The sequence below is a fragment of the Natrix helvetica genome, assembly GCF_964273705.1.
Source record: "Natrix helvetica genome assembly, chromosome: 1".
Lineage (NCBI taxonomy): Eukaryota > Metazoa > Chordata > Lepidosauria > Squamata > Natricidae > Natrix > Natrix helvetica.
Window position 1 is genome coordinate 21,854,956 of NC_138548.1, and position 21,710 is coordinate 21,876,665.

Below are 21,710 nucleotides of genomic sequence, written 5' to 3' on the forward strand. Positions count from 1 at the left end.
ATGGTGGGATTTCATTGGTCACTGCGACTGAAACGTCATCAGGTGTCCTCCCTCCTGTAGATTATAGCCGGAAAAATTAGACTGAAAATCCCATTGGTCAATAGACGGTCTTGACTGCAGCGGCAGCCTGCCATTGGCTAATATGTCCTCACGAGCTGGCAGCCTCTAGGCTGGGGCGGGTGAACATTCGTTATCATAGAGTTATATCTTTTAGGTAGGGGAATTTGGGCGGTGTAAGCATTCTGGGTCAAGTATAGCATTCTTGTTGGCTAGATGCCGCTCTAGGCACTAACCGTTCTCTGTCTTCAGGCGTTGTAATTTTATACAACGGAAGTGCAAGTCAAGCGGATGTGAGCTCGCGAGGCTTTTGGGCGTACCGAGAAGCGCTGGGTTCGGGGGCGCCGGGGCTTCTCGTGTGCGGGCTGGTGGAGAACCGCCGTCATGTCGGCCAGCGCCGTCTATGTATTGGATCTCAAGGGCAAGGTGTGTGGAGCGGGATGGGCCTTCCGCGAAACTTCCAGCTGCAGGGGCAGTCTACCAGCTGCGAAGTGTAAATAAATAAATGCTTTCAGAGAGGCAGCTGCTTTATTCTGCGATTTAAAAAAAAACACAATTAAGGATATTATACATAGGAAAGGCTAAGTATGGTGTTAAGTTTGTGCTTTGCTAGAAATGTGGAAAAGTAATTCGGATTTTAAATTGAATATTCAGGGAGGGACTTAAAAAACAGGGAGCGATGCCAAAAAATCACCATATGCACACATTTCTTTGTTGTTCTGTTCTCTCCCTCACTAAGTCCCTTAATGTACTCCAGCATTGAATGACAGGAACCATTGATCTTCTCTACTATTGAGAGAAGGAAGAAAGGCGAAATAAGTCCCCAGTTGAATCTGTTTAATATTATTCTTGTTTATGTAATTATATTTTGCTCTTCTGTAAAAGAGAATTGTTGGGAGGGTCAGTATCTGTTTCTCCTTTCTTGGGATTAAATTTAGATTCATATCACTAGTGGCCCAATTAAATGAGCTTCTAGCTGTTATACTTGAAACCAATTGCAAGAAAACAGTTGCTATTTAAAGTTAGAGGGTTGTTTAGTATCGAGTATCCATGAGGGTCTGGTACTACTATAGCTTGTTAATTGAAAAGTGGTTTCTTTTGTAGCACATGCAAACTTGTCTGAGACAACGTTCATAAATTTTACTGTTTCAAAAACTGCTAATAGTGTCCCTACTGTTTTAGGTTCTTATCTGTAGAAATTATCGTGGAGATGTGGATATGTCAGAAGTAGAGCATTTTATGCCTATACTTATGGAGAAGGAAGAAGAAGGGATGCTCTCACCTATTCTGGCTCACGGAGGTGTTCGCTTCATGTGGATTAAACACAACAATTTATATTGTATCTTTTGCCAAAATAAGGGTTAATGTGCTGACTCTCTTTAGCCAAACTTTCCACGTCAGACTTAATTTTTTAAAAAGCCCCAAGTTAATAACTAAATTAGTCAAAAGAAAGGCAAGCCGGTTCCCTCATTATTCACATGCTAATCTGTACTTTGTTCTCATAAACCTTTTACATTATTTATCTCTATAAAATATTTTCAGGCTTAAAAAAACACTGGAGGTCTAGATGATATTGGAGAGCAGCTGGTCAGGTCTGAATTCGCTATCTGGTTAGGGAAAAAATAATAATAATAACATCAACCTTTAAATTTCAACATTGAAAGAGATTTGAAAAATGATGTACTCTAAACCCTGCACAGGCAGAAAATTCCCTATTGCTGCATCTTGGTAGATTGTCAACCATTTACTTCTGTTCTAGTGAAACAAAGTTGACTGCCTTCTATTGTTGAACATTTCATGCTATGAAGAGAATATAAAAAGCAGTTCTGAAGATCTGCCTTCAATAAGCTCTGACTTTTCAATGACCAGTCAAATATAAATGAGAAGCATAGAAACAGGAAATTCATATTAATGTCAAATTTTCTTTTACTTGAATTCATTAGTACTGACCCTCCTTTAAAAACACATTTTCCTATGTGATAATCTTGCTTTCAAATCATTTCAATTGTCAATAAACATATGTGGTTCCATATGTTTAACCTGGCATCCATCTGGTATCGAGCCTCCTAATTTTTTGTTGTTGTTGACTTTCTTTAGACATTTCAATGTATTAATATCTTTCTTAAAATACAGAGCCTGGAATTAGGCATAGTATTGATCTGTCCAAAATAATAACTGTTTCCCATAATCTAGATTCAGTGCCTTCGTTGATTTTGCTCGGAAGACATTATCTTAGTGAAGTTTTGAATAATTGCATTTCTGGTTTTCTAAAGTTAGAATATGTATTATAAAATGTTTTGATAATTTTCAGGAAATTAAGTAGGATATTCATTGAAAAAGAGCCCAGTAAAAATCTAAAATATAAAGAGGAATAGCTTGGAAATACGAATATCTATAAGCTCCTGAATATGCTATCTCAGTGGTTGCCACTTCAAAGAAGAATGCCTGTGTATCTCTCGTGTTCTCATTTCTATACAAGGTAGTTCAGGTGAGTGCAGTATTGATTCTATTATGATTCAAATTCTGAGATTTTGTTTGGCGTTTATTCTCTAGAGTGAGAAGTAATTGTGATTATATCAACAACTTTTATTTTAAAAATAATTGGATAATGAGATTGGAACTTTACCATATAGGCATATTGCATTTGTTTTTAACTTTTTATTTCAGGTCTTTTCTGAATATTTCAAGGAACTGGAAGAAGAGAGCATTCGGGATAATTTTGTGATTATTTATGAACTGCTAGATGAGTTGATGGACTTTGGATATCCTCAAACCACAGATAGTAAAATTTTACAAGAGTAAGGATGTGGCTTGGAGCTAAAAGACTCACATTTTCTGTATATTTAATAATCCCAATTCAGGATGGCTAAAACTGTCCTTTATTTAGTTGGTGTAATCCTAATTTAAATAAATCTCTAGGGCTAAAATATGCAGATACTCGCATTTTGAACATCTTGCCTTTGTTGATATAGATACATAACACAAGAAGGCCACAAGCTGGAAACTGGAGCGCCACGTCCTCCTGCCACTGTTACAAATGCTGTGTCTTGGCGTTCTGAAGGAATCAAGTACCGAAAGAATGAAGTCTTCCTGGATGTCATAGAATCTGTTAATCTTTTGGTATGTCTATGATTACAAATCATAAAGTGGATTGTGTGTATGTGTGAGAGAGAGAGGGGGGAAGAGGGAGAGCGGGAGAGAAAATGAACTGTTTGAAAGTGGGAGCATCTTCAAAAGAGCCACTCTAGACCTTAGGGTCCAGATAGATTTATTATTCTACTGTTTTGGCCTTATCAGCAGCTTTTCAAGATCTTTGGAATTTCTTTTCCCAGCCCAGGACTTCTCAGTGTTTAAACAAGAGCTGGTTTCTAATCACAGTACTGGAGTTCAAGTTTCAGAAAGGTCCAGCAAAATTCTTTGAGTCTCTTTAATTTTAATAATTATGTATATTAGTGGGGTGAACACTGAAAAGTTATAAGAGAATGACAGAGAGAATCTCAGGTATATAGCGACTCAAAAGTTGATTCAAGTTGCTTTTTAACAGATCTTAATAAATAAAATGAATGTGAATAGTTGAGTCTCTAAATAATTGAGGTAGCATTCACAGCAGACAATCCACCAGACCTTGCTTAGGTACTGGCAGTAAAAACGATTCTACTCCATCCAGGCAATTTGTTCCTTTATCTAAAACCTTACTGTCTAAGAGCACAGTAGCTCTGGTAGTTAGGACGCTGGTTTGGAAGTAAGTGAGCTCACATGTGAGCCCTGTTCAAAACCCACATGCTGCCAAGGGGTGGTGTGAGCTCCCGTCCTTCATTCCAGCTCCTGCTGGGAGATGAATGGAGCCCTTAATTGGATGTCCTTTGGACAACAGTGATGTCACTGGCTAATCCTTTCAACCCGGAAGCACCTCAGTGTTTCATACACATGTGATGCAAACGTTTACTGCAAAGTATCTACTTTTTGTATTTCTGCATGGGGATGTAGAAAACAAACCCACAATATCATGGGAGTAAGAGTGCTACAGATTCTGATCACTTTTAGCAGAAGGAGCTGTTTGAGGAAAAATATAGCACCTCCAGCAGTGCTGGACTTTTCCTTTGCTAGAAGTATTTTGTGTGAAAACTCGTCACTCATGATCAACTGAGGCCATTAGATCCATTTCATATGTACTATTGCAAAACCCAGTTGTCCTGCATTCTTCACTTATGTTACATTTATTATAACGTATTACTTTATGTTGATCACCACAGAATTTCATCTTGTTAGTTTTGCCTTTGAGTTTCTCGGTATTTTGAAATGTGGACACGCCCCACCCCGCCCTTCAATTTCAGGTTAGTGCCAACGGCAATGTTCTGCGCAGTGAAATTGTTGGATCCATCAAAATGAGGGTTTTCTTGTCTGGAATGCCAGAGCTTCGCCTTGGTCTGAATGACAAAGTCCTCTTTGATAATACTGGCCGTGAGTATGTCTGCTTCTTCTGGGTTACCTGCTTGCCTCTCTTCTTCCCTGTCCTTGCAGCCTAATTTTAAAGAATTGTACATGTGGGGAGGACTTGAAGAAGTTGCGAGGCTTAAGGCATCGATCAGGCCCTTTAAACCTTTAAAAAAAAAAGTGCTGAATTGTGACTGGGCTTGTGCCATGGATTGATGGGAGGGTGACTGGAAGCTGCAAATAGGGTGCTACTGCTAACCCATCATATTAAAAAGCAATGTCATTACTAGAGTCATTGTACTAGAAAGGACCTTATGAAATCATCCCTTTGAACTCCCCTGTACTAATTGGAATTGTCCCAGAAACATTTTGTATTAACCAATTTAATTCTGTCCTCCTGTCAGTTTCTTCATTATGAAACTTAGAGGTTCTCAAAATTTGCAATATCATGACCTCTTAAACTGATAAATTAATTTGTGAGTGAAATGAAATAAAGCTGATGTGGTTTTGGTTTTGACATACTACTAAATGAGCCATCCCACCAAACCAGCCTGGGGCCTTTTTCTTTGCTTTGCCTGGTGAAATCCCCTGAGGATATTTGCCAAGCACAACAGGAGTGAGTTTTCATACCACTCCTGCTTTGCTTGCTCAACAAAACTGCCACCATTCTCTAATAGCAATAGCACGTAGACTTATACACTACTTCACAGTGGTTTACAGCCCTTCCTAAGCAGTTTACAGAGTAGGCATATTGCCCCCAACAGTACAGTCTGGGTCCTCATTTCACCAACCTTGGAAGGATGGAAGGTGAGCCTGTGAGAACTGAACTGCTGGCAGGTGGCAGTAAGCAGAAGTAGCCTGCAGTACTGCCTTCCACCGCGGCTCCCAAGTTGGTCATGACCAGTGGCTCATCCGTCCCAGTATGAGAACCCCTGGCTTAGAGGGGCAGACTTAGGGGCAGTGAGTATCAATTCTGGCCTTTACTGGGATGTATCGGTCTTCTGCATGTGGCTTGTACAGGGGTACTTCCCTGCACCTGGTTTAAACCTGGTTTAAACAATGTGTCTCCTTTCTCTTTTTTATAGTAGGGGTTGATTGCTATTCTTTAGGAGAGAGGAAGGCCTCCAAACTTGGCTTGGCTCAGCTGGCTGAGGAATTCTGGGAGTTGAAGCCCACGTGTCTTAAAGTTGCCAGGTTTAGAGACCCCTAGTTTAGGAAATTGGCCTAGGGTAACCTCAGCACAGACCTGCTTCTATAGCTTCCCTTCGTTGCAGTTACACTTTCCAAGACTGGGCTTTCTCTTCTATCTCCCTGACAGGCGGCAAGAGCAAATCTGTGGAACTGGAAGATGTGAAATTCCACCAGTGTGTTCGTCTGTCTCGTTTTGAAAATGATAGGACTATTTCATTTATCCCACCCGATGGGGAATTTGAGCTCATGTCTTATCGACTTAATACCCATGTACGTGTGTTTCAAATCTTGGGGTACAAACAGAATCGTTACACACACACACACACACTTTTTTGGGTGGGCGGGTGTCTTTCTTTTGAAGAGTTTGTGGCAGGGTGGATTTGATTTAAATCAACTCAATTTAAATCATGATTTAAATCACGATTTAAATCACTAATAAAAAGGCTTAATTTAGATCAACTCAATTTAAATCATAATTTTTAAAGAGCAACTGTCATCTCTGTCCTGCAACGGCTCTTCCTCTGATCTGCTGTTGACTCACTGACAGTCCCAATGTTGCAGAATATACAGCCTCCTCACGCTACACAACTAAGCTCCACTTCATGCCGAATAAACTAAATTATTAATGTATCTTAACTAGAAAACTATATTTAGATAGATTTTTACTCCCAAAGCATTCCATTAAAATAAATTTGTTAAAATTTAAAAAAAAAATCCGATTGAAATAAACAAAATCCGATTTTGGTTTTAAACCATCAGTTTTTATCCACCCCGGTTTGTGGCCTTTATCTTTCTACTTAGACTAGGACTGATGATACCTGTGACATACCTGGTGGGTGAAATGGGTGGAATCAAGCTGCATGTTGGATTGCTGCTGTATATGCTAGTAAGGAAGGTGAAGTGATCCTGGAAAGAAAGTGCTGCAGCATTGGGGAGGGGGGGGGGGCTTTGTAGACCAGTCAAGAGCCAAGTCGCACTGTAGGTTCAGTAGCCATGGGTGTCTTGGGGTCCTCTATAGGGGGATTCCCTTTTCTCTAGAAACAAAGGAGAAACGGATGAATCCTCTGGCACTTGGGGAGCCAAATGATGTGATAGCAGTTTATCTTGTCATCTGCAGGTAAAGCCTCTAATCTGGATTGAGTCAGTTATAGAGAAGCATTCCCACAGCCGCATAGAGTACATGATCAAGGTGAGTGGAATCCAGAAAACTCTTTTGGCCCTTTGTGGTCCATTGTGCAAAGCAATTCTGTTCCCAAAGGTTCCAGAGAAAAGGTAGCAGGCTGTTAAGGCACCCTGGAGGCCAGATCTCCAACCGCAGTGACATCTCAAAACAGTTTCAAAAGCCTCAATGTTCATCCCTATCTTTCCCTACTGAGCATACAATAAATGTTGAAAAGACATGGTTTAGGAAAGGTGAGCAAGCACAGGCTGCGTGTGGCCTTGGAGCACACTTTGCACCATTAAATTACGATGGCGCATTTTAAAAAAATCTAGTTGAATGATAGAAGAGGCACAACATTTCTAACCGTGCCTTTTTCTTTTTGAAAAAGAAGCCAGGGAAAGATTGGTTCTTAGCCAATAAAAGAATGACCATTTTATTCAAACGAAGCACAACTTATCCTAAGCTGGGCCTTTTGGAACAGTACTTGCAGAAAGAAAGGCACTAGAAAAAAAAATTAGAAATTATACTTTGCAAATTACTCAGTTTATTTTGAGCTTGTACTTTCTATGGCAATTTTGAAATATTTTTTTAGGCCAAGAGCCAGTTCAAGCGCAGATCTACAGCCAATAACGTGGAGATTCACATTCCTGTTCCCAATGATGCCGATTCACCGAAGTTCAAAACCACAGTTGGGAATGTCAAGTGGGTTCCTGAGAACAGTGCCATTGTGTGGTCCATCAAGTCTTTTCCAGTAAGCTCATTGATTGTGAACATCTCTGGGAGGAAGGCCAACTATATATATAAAAAAAAGCTGTATGCATTTATTGATCAGAGCAAATTTCATTAGCTCATTTCAAAAGAACTTTTCCCTGCCCGGCAAGGTTTAGTTCACTTCCAATGATCCCGTGGAATTCGGTCTATCGCCCTGGATAGAATTGCACAGATTTTGTGGAACGGATGGCTTTTCTTCAGCTCTTTGGCGCGAGAAGCCCTGAGAGGTGGGATAAAATGAAATTCGATTCTCTGCTAACTTACAGGGAGGGAAGGAGTACTTGATGAGGGCCCATTTTGGGCTCCCAAGTGTGGAAGCGGAGGACAAAGAAGGGAAACCTCCCATCAGTGTGAAGTTTGAAATCCCATATTTCACCACATCTGGAATTCAGGTAAGAAAGCTATCCTTGTGGGTCCTTTGCCAGCCTATATGGGATTTCAGTGATCTTGTCCACTACGCTCCATGCTTCTCCTTTATTTGCCCCACCCTTGTGAATGTGGGAAGCAAATGGACTTCTTCAGGCAGAGGCTGAAATTTTACTTGTGTTCCATTCCAGGTTCGTTATTTAAAAATAATTGAGAAGAGTGGCTACCAGGCATTGCCTTGGGTCCGCTACATTACCCAGAACGGAGGTATGTGAAAAGACACTTTGCTTATTAGATACCTTCAAGTGGCCTTGCAGCCACAAAATGAGGCTGGTATATCAAGTGCTTTACCTGGTGGGTGTCACATGGATGTGTATGGATGGTTTCCAGGTGCTTGCAGTAAGAATGAGGTCTAGGTGGGGCTGAATTTGGTTAAGTAACCAAGAGCTCTTTATCATGTGTTTCTCCTGGGATAAGGAATGAGATTATTTATTTGTGTCAGAAATTTTGCAATTAAAATAAGGCATACCATGCAATGTAAAATTTAAAATAGAAAACAGAAGATTAAAATATATGTGTCAGACCAGGGGTGTCAAACTCAAGGCCTGCGGGCCATATCTAGCCCACGGGTGTTTAGATCTGGTCCACAGGGCTGTCCCGGGAACAGTGAAGGGCCAGCCCACGGTGCCTCTGCCAGCAAAAATGGAGCTCAGGTGACCATAGGCATCCCAAACACAAGTAACGTTGAGCTGGCCACACGCACCCTGACCATGTACCTGACGTCAAACACAACCCTGATGTGGCCCTCAATGAAATGACACCCCTCTGTTAGACAGATCTTGCCACAAAACCAGCAATATTAATTGTGCAATTAATTAAGGGATGAGATGGTTAGTATATGGTTGAGCATAGTTTTTAGAATTAGATGATCCTATGTAAAAACCATGGGGAAAAAGTAAGGTCACTGGTGGAATGGTGATTAGAAACCTGGAGTAGCAATGAGGAGACTATTTTCAATTTCTTGAACAGGGAATTCATCCGGGGGCGGGGGGGGGGGGCTTGGAGTAGCCACTTTTTCCCAGTCTACCCTAATAATTGCTGTTGTGAAGATAAAACGAGAGGCAATTTTTCACGTGCCTCTTTCATTTCCATAGAAAAAAGCCTGGATGCTTTTTTTGGTAAGTGGTAAGGAATGAACAAGTTTTTTAAAAATGGAGTAGAAGGGCCCTCTATGTATAGCTTCATAGCTCCTCATCACCAAGTTCATTAATTTTCTTTTCATCCTAGATTATCAGCTTCGAACACAATAACGTCAACTCAGCTACTGCGGCCAAGAAAGTAATCAATATCCCTGGTCAGAAACATGTTTGGTGCTTGAAAGTGTGGGCCAAGGTTGTCTTTCTGGCTGGAAGTGGAATCAGGCTGTGTCCCATATCCAGCTGTACTTGGACCAGTGTTTAGTGCAGACCTCATGAATGTTTTTTTTCTTGTACGCCCCATTCAGTGTTTTTTTTTTTTTTTTTTTTTGTTAGGAGTAACTGTTGCCTTGAAACAAGGCCAAGAGCCAATCTTGGGAAAACTTGGCTGGCCTTATTTCTTTGCTTCAGAAATTGGGGACTATTCATCCTTGTTTCTGAAGTTTTCTGAGTATTAGCTGAGCTCCTCTTGCCAACCATTTGCCTGCTGATGCGTCTTAATGCTAGTTAAACTCTGTTGACATCTTGAAATCAGTTTTGTTTCCATTGCTGGGTTGTTTTTGCAAATTAATTGTCTACAACAGAGTCCCGAGATGCAGAGTTTACAACAGACAAGGTCATTTGCTCGATGGCACTCAGTTTAAGAAAAAACATGAAGTTGGTGTCACGAGGTGTTTTTAACGTGAGGGCGGGGGGCTCAAAATGGATGTCTGACCACCACCACCCCTGTCCACTTCTGAATCATCTAGCTGAGAAGAACATCCTATCCATGTATCTTTTTCAAGCACCAACTGAGATGACCCACATGCAACTGAAGTCTCTGTGTGGAATTTGTAGGATGATCTGCTTCTCCGTAAAGAAAAATCAACCTGTATATAGAAAATTTTTACTTTGCCACTGAGAAAGGTTCTAGGGTTTTTTTGTTTTGTGTTTTTTGGTCTTCATTCCTTGGATGGTTTCTGTGCATAGAGAATCATGCTTGGAAAGCATTCTGCCGGCCCTTGCTTAGCTTTCAAATGGCACAGTTAGGTGCTGCAGTATCTGGTGATTGTGAGAATGAGGCCATAATCACGGTAGTTCCTGTAAGAACTCCCAAGATGGTAAAACAGACACACAGATGTCTTGTGAGTGCCTCCTCCAGTCTAGCCCCTTTGGGGTGTGTTGGGACTGGAATTCCCAGAACTGCCACTTACCTATCTTGCCCCTTGCAGTTCCAACGCAACCTTTCTCAGTTGGCTCCAACCACATATCAGGAAAGGCTGCTCTAGCAGAACAAGCAAGTGCCCCCCCTCCAATTGGCTTTAGGTTAAAGATTTTGCTGGCTCCTCACTGCTTCCTTCAGAGCAATCCTTCTTTGAGGTCTGCTCAGTGGCAGTTGGTCACTTCTGATAGAACACAAAACACTACACATGCTCTTTAGCAACATATCTCTGCTCCAATTCGGCTCTTTTCTTTTTTTCTCTCGCTTCTAAAGAGTTGTAGGGTTCAAGTTCATGCAAAGGTTACATTTAAGTGCTTGCTTTTTACAAAGTGCATTGGGAGAAGCAATCAACGTGAAGTTGGGAACATGATGTCCTAAGTAACTTTGCAGCAAGACCCGTCAGTTCCTGGAAAAACAGCCCCAGCACGTTACTTGTAACGGTGAAAAATCACTTGGTAATTGAACAAACACAACAGTAATGGATTGATGGTACACTTTAATCATTCACAGGTATATTTTCACCCATAGTTACGCTTAAAAGGGCCATGTTTGTGGTGAGGCCCTCACCGCTGCTAAATGACAATTTCTAGCAGTCTTAGTGGTGGAAATCATGAATCGTAGCGCTGTAGCTTGCAGTTTTTGTCAGAATGATGAAAGCGTTATCCCACTGCAGGATTACAAGTGCCGCCCCTTGGGGATATTGTGCGTGATGTCATGAAGCTCACAGAAAAGGGATACAGCTTGCATTGTGATGCCCCAGTTCTCATTAGTCTGACCCCATCTGCAAACGCTACTACCAAGAAAGTTGGAAACTAGTTCAGGACTCAGAAGGCCACAAAATCCCCGAGGAATACACAAGATAACAATTGATCAGGGGCAGATGGGTTCACTTGTCAAAGTTCGATCTAAGACCACTGCTGTTATTTAACCGGTTCCCTCCAGCTGCCAGAAATGTCAACATCATGCCTTTAACCAAGGCATTGTATTTGTTGTCTAAAAGTCTGTTCAAAATAAATGAAATGACCAGAATTTTAGAGAGTCTCGATTTTTTATTTTTGCACTGATCTAGGTATGGTATTTTCTGGTGGGAATGAGAAATTAAGATGAGATGGTGCATATTTATTCCACTCTTGCTCCAAGGAACTGAGCAACATGCATTATTTTTTTCGCTTTTAACAATTTTGTGTGGTAAAACAAGCCAGGAAGAAAATAGTGGAAAACCACCTGTGTTATCCACAGGAAAACAACAATGTTCATGTCACCGGGAAGTGAGGTAGTGATTGCTCTTGTCACCTGAAGGTTGTTTCATAGTCGTGTGTAGAGTTTTGTACTTGATTTCAGTCTTAAATTGAGCCACCTTCAATAGTTTAGTTTATTTTATTGTCATTGCACATGGTACAATGAAATTAAATGCCATCTTCAGTGTACATTACAGTTATAAAAATAAAAACACAAACATACATCCTTTACATTTTATATAATTGAAATTGAAAACCCAATACACACTATACCGTAGAATTCAATATAGTTATTGCCCTGGGATAGAAGCTGTTTTTCAGCCTGTTTGTCCTTGCTTTTAATTATCCTGTACCGTCTGCCGGATGTTAATAGTTCAAAAAAAGGGTGCCCAAGATGAGATGGATTTTTGAGAATGTTTTGAACTTTCTCAAGGCAGCGGGAACTATAAAGCTCTTCCAAAGAGGGGAGAGGGCAACCAATGATCCTCTGGGCAATGATGTTGACCCTCTGGAGTGCTGTCCTATCTGCCACTGTGCAATTGGCAAACCATACACAGGTGCAGTAAGTTAAAATACTCTTATGGTGCAGCGGTAGAGGGTCAACAGCAGTTTTCCATTCAGTTGTTTCCTGAGAAGTCTCAGGTAGTATATTCTCTGCTGGGCCCTTTTGACCAGTGCTGCAATGTGAGTGCCCCAGGTCAGGTCCTCTTTTACAATAACACCCAGAAACTTAAAACTGGCCACTCGGTCTCCATTGATAAGCAAGGGCTGGATGTCTGATCTATTCCTTCTATAGTCCACTATACGTTCCTTGTTTTTATTTGTGTTAAGGATTAAGTTATTGTTTCCACACCATGAAAGCAACCGTTCCACCTCATCTCAATAGGCAAACTCATCCCCACCTCCACCACCACCCCTGCGTAGATTAGTCCCACCATGGTTGTATCATCTGCAAATTTAGTAATAGTATTACTAGTGTGAGTGGAAATGCAGTCATGCACATAAAGACTATAGAGTAAGGGACTCAACACACAACCCTGTGGGGTACCAGTGTTAAGAATAAGGGCTGAAGAGAGATGATTATCTAATCTGACCCTCTGAGAGCGGCCAGCAATAAAAGTGCCCATAGAGAGACATAATCATCCATGTATGGTGGTCCCAAAGGTGCTTCTTAAAAAGCAACTCAATTTTCCTGGGTTCTTTTTCTTTGAAAATGTTTTCCTTCTCCTCCAAGAAGCTTCTTCAGTTCTTCAAAACTGATAACTTGGTTGAGAAGTGGAACGTTTTTCAATGGGGGAAAAAAGACCAGTTGCCTTTTAAAAAGCACCTTTGGGTTCAATACAAGTGATGTTATGACAGCTTAATGATTGATGAGTATCTGCTTAGAAAATGGTCTGGTTTTCTTTGAAGCATTTTTGATGCACACACTTCAAGCAATTATTGAAAACACATAAAAAAGAGACAAAGGTTATGATGGTTTATGATGGAAGTGATAAAACTGATGAAGGATATAGGGGTTATGAAAAATTCTTACTGCAGGACAGACCATTGTTCAGTGGTGCCATGTGAGGGCCTTGGCAAAAAAAAATGGATGTGGAAGAAGTAAAAGATGAGTAGAAATAAAATTATTGAAGAAAAATGTTACAAAAATGAGAGCAATATTGTTAAATGTGGTAAAAACAATGATAAACTAGCAAGGAATAGTTACATTTGGAACAAGGAGAGAAAATATAAAGTAATTTTGATGGGAAGCATGATCCTATGACTGCTGATCTGAAAATTATATCAAATGTGCCTGTTGAGGAAAATGGAATCAATGATTGCAAATTAAGGTAAAGGTTCCCATTGCATGCATGTGCTAATCGTTCCTGACTCTAAGGGGCGGTGCTCATCTCCATGGTCATGTGGCCATCATGACTAAATGCCGAAGGTGCAAGGCGCCTGGAACATTGTTATCTTCCCACCAAAAGTGGTTCCTATTTTTCTCCTTGCATTTTTTTACATGCTTTTGAACTGCTAGGTTGGCAGAAGCTGGGACAAATAACAGGAGCTCACTCAGTTATGCGGCGCTAGGCATTCGAACCACCAAACTGCTGACCTTTCTGTTCGACATGCTCAGTGTCTTAGCCACCGAGCCACCACATCCCCAGATTGCAAATTACACTTAAATTACAATTTAATTTTTTTAAAATTAAGTAATGTGTGTGATTGCAAATTACAGATTACTAAAAAAAAATAGTGCAAACATAGTACAGTTAGCCAAATGAAACAAATTGTCTTGTATTCAGATGAATGCTACATTGTTAAAAAAATGCAGCTAATCAAATACAATTTTTAAAAAGGAAAATAAAACTGCATACTGTACAGGTTATACCACCAAATTCTCTTCAGTCTTATTTCTTTTGCAAAAACTACCGTAATGATCAGACACAAAGCAAATATTTCATCTTTAGCCAGATCTCTTTACGATATAGTATTATTAATTATGAACTCTAGTGAGGCTTTTAACTTAAATCACGAAGCACTTATACAACTGGTGGAAGCCATTACAGTTTGCAGCAGTTGCAACTGTAACTTACAAAAGCTACATGCAAGTTACAAAGTAATTTGTAAGATTCAGGATACATGTTGCACACACACAAACACAAAATGTATCGTGATCTTGCAGATCCCAAAGGCGCCTTTTCAAAAGGCAAGTGGACTTTCTTCGTTTGTTTTTCCTTGAAAACGTTTTGCTTCTCGTCCAAGAAGCTTCTTCAGAAGCCAGAACTGAGAAAGGTTCTTGGATGAAAAGTGAAACATTTTCAAGGAGAAACCACCACCCCACCACAAGAAAGTCCAGTTGTCTTTTGAAAAGCACCTTTGGGACAACCATGACCTGGATGATTGAGAATCTCCACAGACGTGATCCTGGAGAGTTTCCCCCTCCCTCTTGGAGCAAAAAACCATTCAAAGATTAATATGTTGAAGAAAATTACACCAAACACCCGTCCCTCCTCAAAACCGAAGTTGAAGAACGTTTATGCGCTTGCTTCCAATCATATATTTATTCTTTATAAAATATTCTCCCTTGCGTCGACCAGGGGTCCCCAAACCTGGCCACTTTAAGACTTGTGGACTTCAACTCCCAGAATTCTCCAGCCAGCAGATTCTGGGAGTTGAAGTCCACAAGTCTTAAAGCGGCCAAGTTTGAAGACCTCTGGCGTAGGCGGTGCCCGCTTGCTGAATCAATGAAGCCCACAACCATTTCCGCGGGGAAACTCCAGTGGGTGGTTTCACGTCCTCCCCCCGCCTCTTTTTTTGTTTCTTTCTTTCCTCTCGCCCCGCCTTTGCGCCCCCCCCCCCCCATTTCTCATCCAGGGCAGTCTCGCGGGATCGCCTTTCCTGGGCTATATAAACCCCGGCGGGCGCCTCCTGCGTTCTTTTCTCGGCCGGCGCGAGAGACCGCGTGGGTCTCTTAACAATTGCGGCTCCTTCGGGGCAGCAGGCCACGACGGGAGACGGGAAGATGGCGGGGCGCAACAACAAGAAGCAGCAGCAGCAGCAACTGGCGGGCGAAGGGAACCAAAGCCCGGCCCTCCTGCAGGAAGCCCAACAGCGAAGGGCGGGCGGAGGCCCTGCCCGTGAAGGGTATATATATATATATACACACATATATACAGGGTGAAGGGTGGAAACTGTCGCGTCTTTTTTCTCGGCCCCTTCAAACTTCGCGCCTCCGAAGCGGTCTGTGCTTTAGGATGGTCAACACAAGGGGGCAGAGCGCGCTCTCACAAAAACCTGAGGCGGGGTGGGGTCTCCGCCTTCGGATCCTGTCGTGAGAAACAACGTTTTGGGCACGCGGGATATATTACTAGGGTTCCCTGCCTAGGCAGGGGTTGGACTAGAAGACCTCCAAGGTCCCTTCCCACTCTGTTATTCCATTCTATTCTATAAGAGGTAAATCCCGGGCTTGGTTACTGGATTGGCAAGGGCAGGCGGGAAGGATACCTCGTTAAGTCTCCACCTGTGTTGTATTCCTTATGTAGGAACTGCGATTTGATGTACGACTATTAGTTGAGTTATAGATAAATTCTATATAAACGACCAAGAAAGGAGGTTAAAATGACAGAATTTATTATAGCTTACCTTGGGATGCGGTGGCTAAGATGTTGAGCTTGTCAATCAGAAAGGTGGGCAGTTTGGTGGTTCGAATCCCTAGTGCCGTGTAACCGAGTGAGCTCCCGTTACTTGTCCCAGCTTCTGCCAACCCAGCAGTTTGAAAGCATGTAAAAATGCCAGTAGAAAACTAGGAACCACCTTTGGTGGGAAGGTAAGTGTTCAGTGTGTTTAGTCATTGCCGGCCACATGACCATGGAGACAGCACTGGCTCTTTGGGTTTGAAATGGAGGTGAGCAGCGCCCCCTCGAATCAGGAACGACTAGCACATATGTGCGAGGAGAACATTTACCTGTAACTTGCTCTTTATAATCAACCAACACACACATACACACGCATAGTACCCACCCCAAAAAGGTTCAGGTAGGTCTGGTTAAGGTCTGTGACTATATCAGACTGTTTTGAACTCTTTACATCAACATTTGTTGGTTCTTTTTCATTCTGTTCCAGGCAGAGACCCAAGGGATAGCTTGTCTGCTTACAAAAATGGCCTCCTGCGATGAAATGGTTGGTGTTTTGCAGAAGTGATTCTGCTGAATGAGAGGAATGTAATGTCTGAAGCAGTAGCTGTTCCTTCTGTTAAAAAACAGTGGTATGTTTTATTTCACTTTATCATGTGGATAAATTACCTCTTAAATTAGTTTATATTCCTAATTAACCTCTGGGTCACATTCTGGCTATCAGGCAAGAAGAGATTGTGCAACCACATGTCTGGAATGGTATATAAGGTCTCCTGCTTGAGCAGGGGATTGGACTAGAAGACGTCCATGATCCCTTCCAACTCTTATTCTGTTTATTTCCTTTAGATTTTCTCATTCTTGTTGACTTGATTGAGAAGGTGGTGAATGTGTTCCTCCACTAGATCTCAAAGCATATCTGGAAAGGATGCTTTTAAAAATCCGCACAATCTCCATTTTGAGGGGGGGGGGAACTCTACAATTTATCCATTGCCGCAACATTTCTGAAAAATTATCCCTTGCAGAGTTACCAACTTCAGTCATAATTAGAGATGGACCTATGTCTGGAATTCATCTCCCCCTTTTAGCTTTGCCCTCTTAAGGCTGATGGTGCTTTAAGTGGCCAATACAGAGGGGTAAAGTAAATTCTCTCTTAAACCCAGAGGTGAGGGTGAAACTTTTCTCTGGATCCTGTCGGGAGAAACAAAGATAAACAATCCTTCCTAAATATGTGTTATGCTAGAAGACAGTGTTATTGAAGAATGGCCAGGGCTGTTATGAAACACAACTAACTTTATTACCCATCATAATGTGAGTTGGGCTTTTAGAGTAATTCACTTCATGGTTCATAGTTGCTTTTTTTTAGTGCAAATTAGCCTTTTACTGGCAGGTGTTTTTTTTTTAAACCAGATACTTGGATATTTCATCAAGTATCACTATCAAATTCTATCTGAAAAGTATTTATATTTCCCTTGTTTATATTCTGCTAAAGTCGAAAGTTTCCTAAGTACTATGCATTTCTATAGATTAAGAGCCAGTTTGGTGTGAGTTTGGGCAGTCATTCTCTCTTAGCTGAACCAACCTCACAGAGCAGGTATTATGGGGGAAATAGGCATTATTTCTGCAGCAATAAATTGTACAAAATAAGTTTAAAATATGCTTACTAGCTGATGTTACACATCTTAAACCCTGATTTGATTTATTTGTGAAATTTATGCAGCTGTCCATGTCACAAAAATGCCACTGGCTGGCGTACAAGAATTGTAAAACGATAAGTATATAAAACCTATTAAAATGTAAAACAATCATCATTAAAATATAAAAACTACAATATAAAAAGGTTGGTTGCCAGTCTAAAAAAGATGTTGGGACTCTAGAAACAGTGTAGAGAAGAGCAATAAAGATGGTTAGGGGACTGCTGAAGGAACTGGGTATGTCTAGTTTAATGAAGGACTCAGGGTGACATAGCAGTGTTCTGATATCTCAGGGGTTACCACAAAGAAGAGGGAGTCAATCTATTCTCCAAAGCACCTGAGAGTAGGACAAGCAATGGATGGAAACTAATCAAGGAGAGAAGCAATTTAGAACTAAGGAGAAATTTCCTGACAGTTAAAACAATCAGTGCTTGCCTTCAGAAGTTGGGGGTGCTCCAACACTGGAGGTTTTTAAAAAGAGATTGGACAACCATTTGTCTGAAATAGTATAGGACAGCGATGGCAAACCTTTTTTGGCTCGCATGCCACAAGTGGGGGGAGCGCAGGGGGGGTCGTTTGCGGGCATGTCGCACCCATAATGCAATGCACGAATCTCCCTGCGCGCACAGCGCGTGAACCCCCCCATTTTTACATGCTTCTTTCGCCCTCCCCAGGCCTCCGGAGGCTTCAGGGACCGTCTGGAGGCTTCCCTGAAGCCTTCGGAGCGCTCAAAAGGATCCTCTGAGCAAACCGGAAGTGACTTCCGGTTTGCTCGGAGGGTGGTTTTAAGCACTCCGAAGGTGTCAGGGAAACCTCCGGACGGTTCCTGAAGCCTTCGGAACACTTAGAACCACCCTCCGAGCAAACCAGAGGCCCTCTGGGAGGGTGGGGGAGGCTCTTTTCGCCCTCTCCCAGGCTCCTATAAAGCCTCTGGAGCCTGGGGAGGGCGAAAAATGGCTTTTAACTCAGCTGGTCACATGCGTGCTGGCCAGCTGACAGGGCAGCACCTCGCGTACCCTGACAAATGACTCCGCGTGCCACCATAGGTTCGCCATCACTGGTATAAGATTTCCTGCCAGAGCAGGGACTAGAACATCTCTCAGGGCCCTTCCAACTCTTATTCTGTTACCACAGGGAGAGGGGAGAATGAATATAAACCACAATAACAATCATTTTAAAATATTACTGGTTCCTTGCAATCTCCAGGCCTGGGGTTATAAACAGATCTGGTAGGATTTCCAGAACATTAACGGGTGGAATTAAACTCAAGGAACAGAAAATATTTTTTTGAAATTATTGCTTAATGTCTGGCTTCTGGTTTTTGGATGGCTTTCCCTCTATTTTAAACTTGGTTCTAGCAAATAAGGTACCTATGTTGGGCAATGTCAATGGGTTATGAGGTTTATCTCAGATGTAGCATGCAGTTGTGGGCACCATGAATAACCTTTTCCCCCCTCAATTTTTTATAGAAAGAAGAGATATTATCGGTAGTGACTTGTGGCTGACTTCCCAGAAGAGTAATCGTGTGATGTCTAAATTATAAGATTCTTGTTGAAAATATCCTGTTAACTTTAAAATATGAGAATCTGCCCTTTGGAACATCTTTCCCTTGGAAAACCTGGCTCTTTCCTGAGATGGTAGGGTCAGGACTTCAGTGGACTACCAATAGATTAATTGTATGGATCCTTTTAAAGGAACCATTAGTTACAATATGATTATTAACTGTATTCTGTATAACGAATGGATATCCCCAACATTTATGACAAGGTTCCTGTGCAACATGCAAGGGAGAGGGGGGAAGAAAGAAGGCACAAGTCTTAACCATATGACACACACTTCCATACATCAGAAGCATTTCACAAGCAGTTAGAATGCAGCTTCTGAGATCTGCAAGTGGGCATCGTACACTGCTCACAGACTACCATATGAGGACAGATCATGCATTGCAAAGATCACTTGAAGGTGGCAGGTGCTTCCACTGTAATCTACCAGATCACCTGCATGGATTGCCCCTCTATGTAGGGCAGACAAGTGAGGAAGCTATCCATTAGATTGCAAGAACATAATCAAGTGGTCAGACATGGAGATCCAAGCTCATTGGGAGTCTCACATTGCAATGAAGGAAGACATACATTGAATGTTATACCATTAAGATTGTTGACTGAGCAGGTACAAAAAATAATGAAATTATTGAAGCCTGGGAAATGGATCCTTTGTCAGTCAAAAGGAGTGCCGATTTATCAACTCTCTGTGATGGGCCCAACCCTCTGGAATGACCTCCCCCCCGATATTAGAACCACCACAGACTTCCGCTCCTTCCGACAAAAATTGAAGACTCACCTGTTCCGATTAGCTGGCCTGGCATAATTATAACTGTTATAACTGTCACCTCCTGGAAATATACTTTTAACTGGTATTTTAAGGGTATTGTTTTAAATTTAATTGATTTTAGGGGTTTTAAAGCCATATTTATATTCTCGCTGTACAGTTCTTTTAATTCTTTTAACCTCCTCTATTTATACTTATTCACTTATTCATCTGTTTATCTATTTAATGAATTTTACTACGGATGATGTATTTGCTGTGTGGACTGTACACCGCCCCGAGTCCCTTTTGGGAGAGGGGGCGGTCTAGAAGTGCGAAGAAATAAATAAATAAATAAATAAATAAATAAATAAATAAATAAATACTTAGGAGATGAGGAACGAGGACTTGGCAACACAAGGAAACAAAACCAACGACTTCTCTACTATCAATGCCCTAATCAACAATGAATCAATGCCACGCACAACCAGGCACCACATAAATACTATGCATAGAATAGCCCAAAGCACACAGGGAAATTCCCTGAGGATGAGCTCCATCAGGAGTCCATAAATTTAGAATTACCAATTCCATCAATTTTCTTACTATCTTGACTATGGCTTTGCCCTTACCGCCTGCTACAAACTGCCTCCGAGTCCCACCTATAGACTCCACCCTTAGACCAACTGGCTAGCCGGCTAGCTCACCACCCTACCCTTTCCATCTAGGGTATGGACAATCATCTGTTTATCCCCTTTTGTAGGGAGTCCTGGCTTACAAACTCATGATATCAACTACAGCACCCGAAAATGAGCTCGCCCCTGTGACAACTACATGAACTTAATATATTCAAGGTCAGACCTACTGCCACTGCGAGAGTCCCCCCTCTCACAGGTATGGCCCTCAGCCCTTCCAAGGGCCCACCTTGATGACGGGTTTATTAACCCAGAGAGGTGGAGAAAGCGGAAACTAAGGGGGTTTTTAATCAAATGTTTTTTAACAGTTTTAAGGGGTTCTAGGGTAGGGGGGAGGGTTAATCAGGCCAGGAGTGAGATTAGAGCCAGGCGAACAGGTGTGGTCGAGAGGGGAGTGAGCGAAGTGGGGGGAGGAGAGGGAAAATAACATTCCAGCAGAGGGCTTTGCCATACCAACGGTCGTGGGGAGGGGTGGGTGTGAGGACAGACTAAGAACCTGTAGTCGGTTGGGAGACCGTGGTTGTTGGACACACCAGGTCGCTTGTACCAACCTCCGCATTCTAGGTGGCCAGGACCTACAGAGCCAGGGCCTGAGGCTGATGTTATGCAATGCGAAGTCCGTTGTCAACAAGGCCCCCCTCATTAATGATCTGATCTCGGAGGGGGAGCCGGACCTCGCAGGAATAACGGAGACCTGGTTGGGCCACGAGGGATGTGTACCCCTCGTGGAAATGTGCCCACCAGGCTATCGAGCATTCCACTAGCCACGGGCCCAGGGTAGGGGTGGCGGGGTAGCGGTGATTATCCGGGAGGACCTGGAGCCGAGAGAGTTCACTGTGCCACAGATATCCGGGTGTGAGTCTCTTGTCGTGAGATGGGGTCCAGGGAGACAGCTGGGCCTGCTGATTGTATACTTGGCTCCTCGCTATACATCAGCGGCCCTGCCTGAACTCCTCGAGCTGATCGCAGCGATGGCGGTTGAGACCCCCAAACTTTTAGTTATGGGGGACTTCAACCTGCCATCGATGGGAGAAGCATCTGAGGTGGTTCGGGAGTTCATGGCTTCCATGACAGCCATGGACCTGACTCAATTAATTCAGGGTCCCACGCACGAGGGAGGCCACACGCTGGATCTTGTTTTTGTCTCTGGCCAGTAGACGAGTGATCTGGGAATAGGGGACTTAGCTATTACCCCCCTGTCATAGTCAGATCACTCACTTCTCCGGCTTGACTTCCCTGGCGCTACCCCCCGCCGCGGGGAGGCAGAACCGGAATGTCCTAGATGG

At 42.4% G+C, this 21,710-nt stretch overlaps 1 protein-coding gene and 1 long non-coding RNA gene across 5 annotated transcripts in view; both read left to right on the top strand.

Moving 5' to 3' along the window:
• The first annotated feature begins 125 nt into the window (after window positions 1-125).
• AP1M1 (adaptor related protein complex 1 subunit mu 1) lies at window positions 126-11,407 on the top strand. Of its 2 annotated transcripts, none has more exons than XM_081938895.1 (12): window positions 126-214; window positions 1,240-1,396; window positions 2,478-2,545; window positions 2,725-2,855; window positions 3,030-3,177; window positions 4,392-4,518; window positions 5,810-5,952; window positions 6,800-6,871; window positions 7,437-7,595; window positions 7,882-8,007; window positions 8,173-8,248; window positions 9,269-11,407. In XM_081938895.1, the coding sequence occupies exons 2-12, from the start codon at window positions 1,276-1,278 to the stop codon at window positions 9,289-9,291; spliced, it is 1,194 nt and encodes a 397-aa protein (XP_081795021.1). In that variant the 5' UTR covers window positions 126-214; window positions 1,240-1,275; the 3' UTR covers window positions 9,292-11,407. The 2 variants fall into 2 exon arrangements, with proteins under 2 accessions (XP_081795021.1, XP_081795020.1); XM_081938894.1 differs by lacking the exon at window positions 126-214 and adding an exon at window positions 222-483.
• Window positions 11,408-15,020: 3,613 nt separating this feature from the next.
• LOC309383025 overlaps window positions 15,021-21,710 on the top strand; it is a 904,876-nt gene continuing 898,186 nt past the window's right edge. For 2 of the 3 annotated variants that reach the window (XR_014173746.1, XR_014173747.1), the window contains exons 1-3: window positions 15,021-15,246; window positions 16,225-16,366; window positions 18,895-19,581. This is a non-coding gene — a long non-coding RNA (uncharacterized lncRNA). Of the gene's footprint in view, window positions 15,247-16,224; window positions 16,367-18,894; window positions 19,900-21,710 lie in introns of those variants that run through there. The other variant, XR_014173748.1, reaches the window with a different exon arrangement.

Excerpts from the sequence above, each read along its gene's own strand:
- AP1M1 (XM_081938894.1), top strand. The coding sequence starts at position 442 with ATGTCGGCCAGCGCCGTCTATGTATTGGATCTCAAGGGCAAG. Across the intron at positions 2,856-3,029 it reads GATAGTAAAATTTTACAAGA|ATACATAACACAAGAAGGCC; the intron begins GTAAGGATGTGG and ends TTGTTGATATAG. Across the intron at positions 3,178-4,391 it reads TAGAATCTGTTAATCTTTTG|GTTAGTGCCAACGGCAATGT; the intron begins GTATGTCTATGA and ends CTTCAATTTCAG.